Source organism: Tachypleus tridentatus, chromosome 13 (genome assembly GCF_004210375.1).
Source record: "Tachypleus tridentatus isolate NWPU-2018 chromosome 13, ASM421037v1, whole genome shotgun sequence".
In the NCBI taxonomy this organism is placed as follows: domain Eukaryota; kingdom Metazoa; phylum Arthropoda; class Merostomata; order Xiphosura; family Limulidae; genus Tachypleus; species Tachypleus tridentatus.
This window is the reverse complement of record NC_134837.1, coordinates 83006604-83010904: the sequence shown is the minus strand read 5'-3', so window position 1 is coordinate 83010904 and position 4301 is coordinate 83006604. Positions and strand designations below refer to the sequence as shown.

The 4301-nt window shown below is 38.2% G+C and overlaps 1 protein-coding gene across 1 annotated transcript; it reads left to right on the top strand.

The window, feature by feature from the left end:
• Positions 1-1740: 1740 nt before the first annotated feature.
• Positions 1741-3645, top strand: LOC143238674 (uncharacterized). The gene has a single exon (XM_076479102.1). It carries the CDS (start codon positions 1890-1892, stop codon positions 3612-3614), a length of 1725 nt encoding a protein of 574 aa, XP_076335217.1. The 5' UTR covers positions 1741-1889; the 3' UTR covers positions 3615-3645.
• Positions 3646-4301: the final 656 nt, after the last annotated feature.

Sequence of the window (4301 nt, the reverse complement as noted above, 5' to 3'; positions counted from 1 at the left end):
GTGGAGTTTGGTTCAACTTCAATCTTGTCAGAGTCAGATCTAGTACAAGTGACTTCTGATGGTGGAGATGGGTTTTGATTTGGAAGATTATTGTATAAGTTGAGTGCAAAAATTAGCTTTCCAGTCTTGGACACTAAATCCAAAGCCTTTTGTTGGTTCTTTTTTGGCAGTTTTATCTTTTGTGCACTCCTTAATTAAGACGTTTCATCTTGCAGTGTGAAAAATACAGAAACAAAAATTTAAAAAACAAAAGAATATGGTTCATATATAGTTATAATGATTAGAAAAACACTGAAATTCATAAAGAAAAATGTTGGTAAAACAGTCAAACGTACTAAACTCTAGGTCTACATTTACACAACGATTGTCAGAAAGTTATCCTATGACCTAGGTCTATCAGCACATAAATATAAATTCATAAATGCCTTTATTGATTTGCTACATTATGATTGGTTGAAAACCATTCGAGACTGGCTTCAATCCATGTTAGTAGAATTAGTTTTTAGTCATTGCAAAAGATTCATTAAGGTTGTTGCTATGGTAGCTGTATGCAAGAAGCAATGTCAATGGTAATATGCAAATCCATTGTGAGCCAAAAAGTATTCCAAAACAATTTGTGATCAACAACACATACTGTAGTAGTCTACGTACACAGTGATCATTCTGTACTGGTACACATACATAACATATAATCAACTGTAAACTGTACTGCACATTGAACTACTAAATATTGGGTTAGGTCTAGGCTAAAGTACCTTAATCCTAATCAAATATCTGAAGAATAAGTTGTAACCTCAACTTTGAGCTCAGTTTTGACCTGAGGACTTTAGATAAGCCAACAAACCACACATCAACAAAATAGGCATATGTCTGAAACTTGATCTGCATGCCTGGATGCGAAGGCAAATTCAAAACGACAGCCTTAAACTGGGAACAGTCCACTTCATTATTCCAGGCTACAGTATCATTTCCAGCGTACTTACTCTAAACTAGTTATAGTATTTAGACCTAACGTTATTGTCACTCAGTTCTCAGATAGCAACACTAACGGTAGACCTAATGCTGATACAATGCAACTGAGACCAAAAACCGTGATGACAAGAAAACCCACTTGTAGCGAAAATTATATATGTAAAAACGGCTGGTATGGGTAGAGAAACAAACGCAAAATTAAAGAAGCCTTACTTATACAACAACTCAAGCCCAAAATAAGCCAATACAAAGGAACACCTTTATACCTATATTAATAAATATAATCCAACATCTAAACACACCCTCTACATTCCTACACTCAATTTCACAACCGCCTTCAAACATCTGATTAGCTATCGGTCAGTTACCTCTTTTTTCTTTCTTTCTTTGTGAACCTGACGATAACCGAAGAAGATCGAAACGTTGTTCGCTCCTCTACATAGTGCTTTCTCTATTCATACCAGCCGTTTCATACATATATAATTGAAACCACTGACGTTAAGCCTAGTACTCAGTACTAACCTTGCCCACATGAACTTGTTCAATTCATGCACATTTTCAGACAATCCTAAATTGATTTTGATTTGTCGGTTCTTTATAGTATCTTTGTATGACCACAGTGTTATGTATGTGACATTATTAGCCAATCAGCACTTAGTATTTTGTATGTGCGAGGCTATTCTAAATAAAGTACAGGAAGCTGCGGCACGTCTGAGTTGTGTTGTTACTCGATAACAAGTGTTTTATGAGAACCCAAAGACATAACATGGTTGTCAGAAGTGGAAGTTTTATTTAAATTGTGCCTTAGAAGCGACACACAGTCAAGATAAATACAAACTTTACGTTCACAAACTGTAAATTGACATAATCGTACGAGATACGATTCTCGAGGAAACACACGTGTTCTACCCAGAAAAATGGCGGAGGCAAGTTTCAAGCCACCTGTTTTTAATGACAAGACGAATGCTAGTGCGGCATGGAAGAATCTTAAACAAGATTTGCGGATTTTCTTCATGGCATCAGGGTTATCAGAAGCAACAGAAGAACGTAAAGTGTCTATATTGTTGTGCACACTCGGGTCGAAATACACGACAGTTTTCGACAATTTTGGACTGACAGAAGCTCAACAGAAGAACTACAAACATGTAATCAGAGAATTCGACAACTATTTTCAGCCAACCAAGGTAACAAAGTTGTACGTGAAAAAGTTTGAGGACCGAAAGCAGCAACCAGGTGAGACTGTGTCCCAGTATATCAGTGCACTTAGAGAAATAGCACAGAACTGTGAGTATGGTGATACTCTCGAACAACAGTTGTGTAAACAAATCAGCGTAGGCGTCAGTGATCGAGCATTAAGAGATAGACTGTGGTCAGAGGATCTGACACTGAAACAGATTACAGAGAAATGTCATCACCACGAACAGAAACTAGAATCACTGAAGAAAATCGAAGGATCCACAAGTACCGTAACAGATGTAAACTATGTACGTCGAGGTCAAAGCAGAGGTCGTAGTCGCCATAGAAGTCAAGGTTCCAGAAACCAGCAAAGACGAGGCACACAGGTCTACAGAGGAGACACGACACGGAGACCGCCACAGAGGAACTGTACTCGGTGTGGAAAACTACCACATCACAGTCAACAAAGATGCCCAGCATTAGAGAAAACTTGTAATTATTGTAAATTAAGAGGTCACTTTTCTGTCATGTGTAGAAATAAGAATAGAAATGTACATTTTGTAAACACATGTCATGATTATTTTCAAGATGTCAATGATTATGATGATTGTTATGAAATGTGTAATGTAGAGGAAAGTATGAATTCTTTGAATATTTACTCCATTGGTGTAAACAAACCTACTGAGTATTGGTCTGTCATATTAAGTACCCCATATGAACAGGGTAAAGGTGCAGTGCGTATGAAAATAGACACACAGGCAGAGTGTAATATATTGAGTAAACAGTCATTTGATCGCATGGCACCTCATGGTTCATTATCTTTGTCTAAGTCACAGGTAACCATAAAAGCATTTGGTAATCATAAGATCACACCTGTTGGAAAAACTACATTTACTGTTATTCACAAAAGCAAAATGTATGATACTGATTGTGAAGTTGTTGATGGTGATGTACCTAATCTTCTTGGAGGTGAATCTAGTACTAAGTTGGGGTTAATACAAAAAGTAAATGCAATTAGTACTTATGTACAAGGTAAATACTCGCATGATCGGAGTTCACAACATAGGCTACCTCTAGGTCCCGAGATTCCCACTGTTCAAAGCCCCCCTCATGAATCAACACAAGTACGCCCCCCTTCGATTGATAAATCAAATAAGTGTACTAAAACCCAGACTCAGTCAGACTCTGAGTTCCTAGCCCGGGTTCCTAATATAAACAAAGTGCCACAGAGTATTCGTGAAATTTTGCTTCAGTATAAAGACAGATTTCCCACAGACAGAGTTGGCAAAATACTGGGAAAATGTACGTTGTCTATTGACCCAGATTACAAAGATGGCCCTGTGTCACAGGCTGCTAGGCCGATTCATGTAGCGATGAGAGACAGAACCAAAGTACAGTTAGACTTTTTTAGAGTCACAAGGGATCATTTCGAAAGTACCAGTTGGTATACCGACACCGTGGTGTAGTCAACTACATGTTGTACACAAGAAAGGCGGAAACTCAGTGAGAATTTGCATTGATCCTAAGTTTCTTAATAAAGCACTACTGAGAGAATACTACCCTATCAATACACTAGAGGATGTACTTACCCGTATTAATGGAAGCAAGTATTTTACTGTCCTAGATGCGAACATGGGATACTATCAGCTACAGCTCGATGAGAATAGTCAGTTACTCACCGCTTTTAACACTCCGTGGGGTCGTTATATGTACTTACGTTTGCCGATGGGAATTAAGTCGAGTCCTGAATTGTACCAAAGAGCGATGGAAGAAATATTTCAGGAGCATGATCATATGAATAACATTTTTGACGACATACTACTCGATACTGTTACACTACCTGAACATTGTAAAGTGCTACGCAACACGTTGGAAACCGCTAGACAAAATGATGTGACATTTCGACTATCAAAATGTTTGTTTGGCCAGCCAGAGGTAGACTACACAGGTCATGTGATCACAGGCAACGGCATCAAAGTTTCTGATGAAAAAAGTGCGTGCAATACATGAAATGCATACTCCAACCAATCGCGACGAAGTAAGAACACTGCTCGGAATGGCTACGTACCTGTCCAAATACATACCTAATTATTCTGATTTAACTGAACCTCTACGAGAAGTAGTCAAGAAGAAGACAGAAGAAACGCATGAAT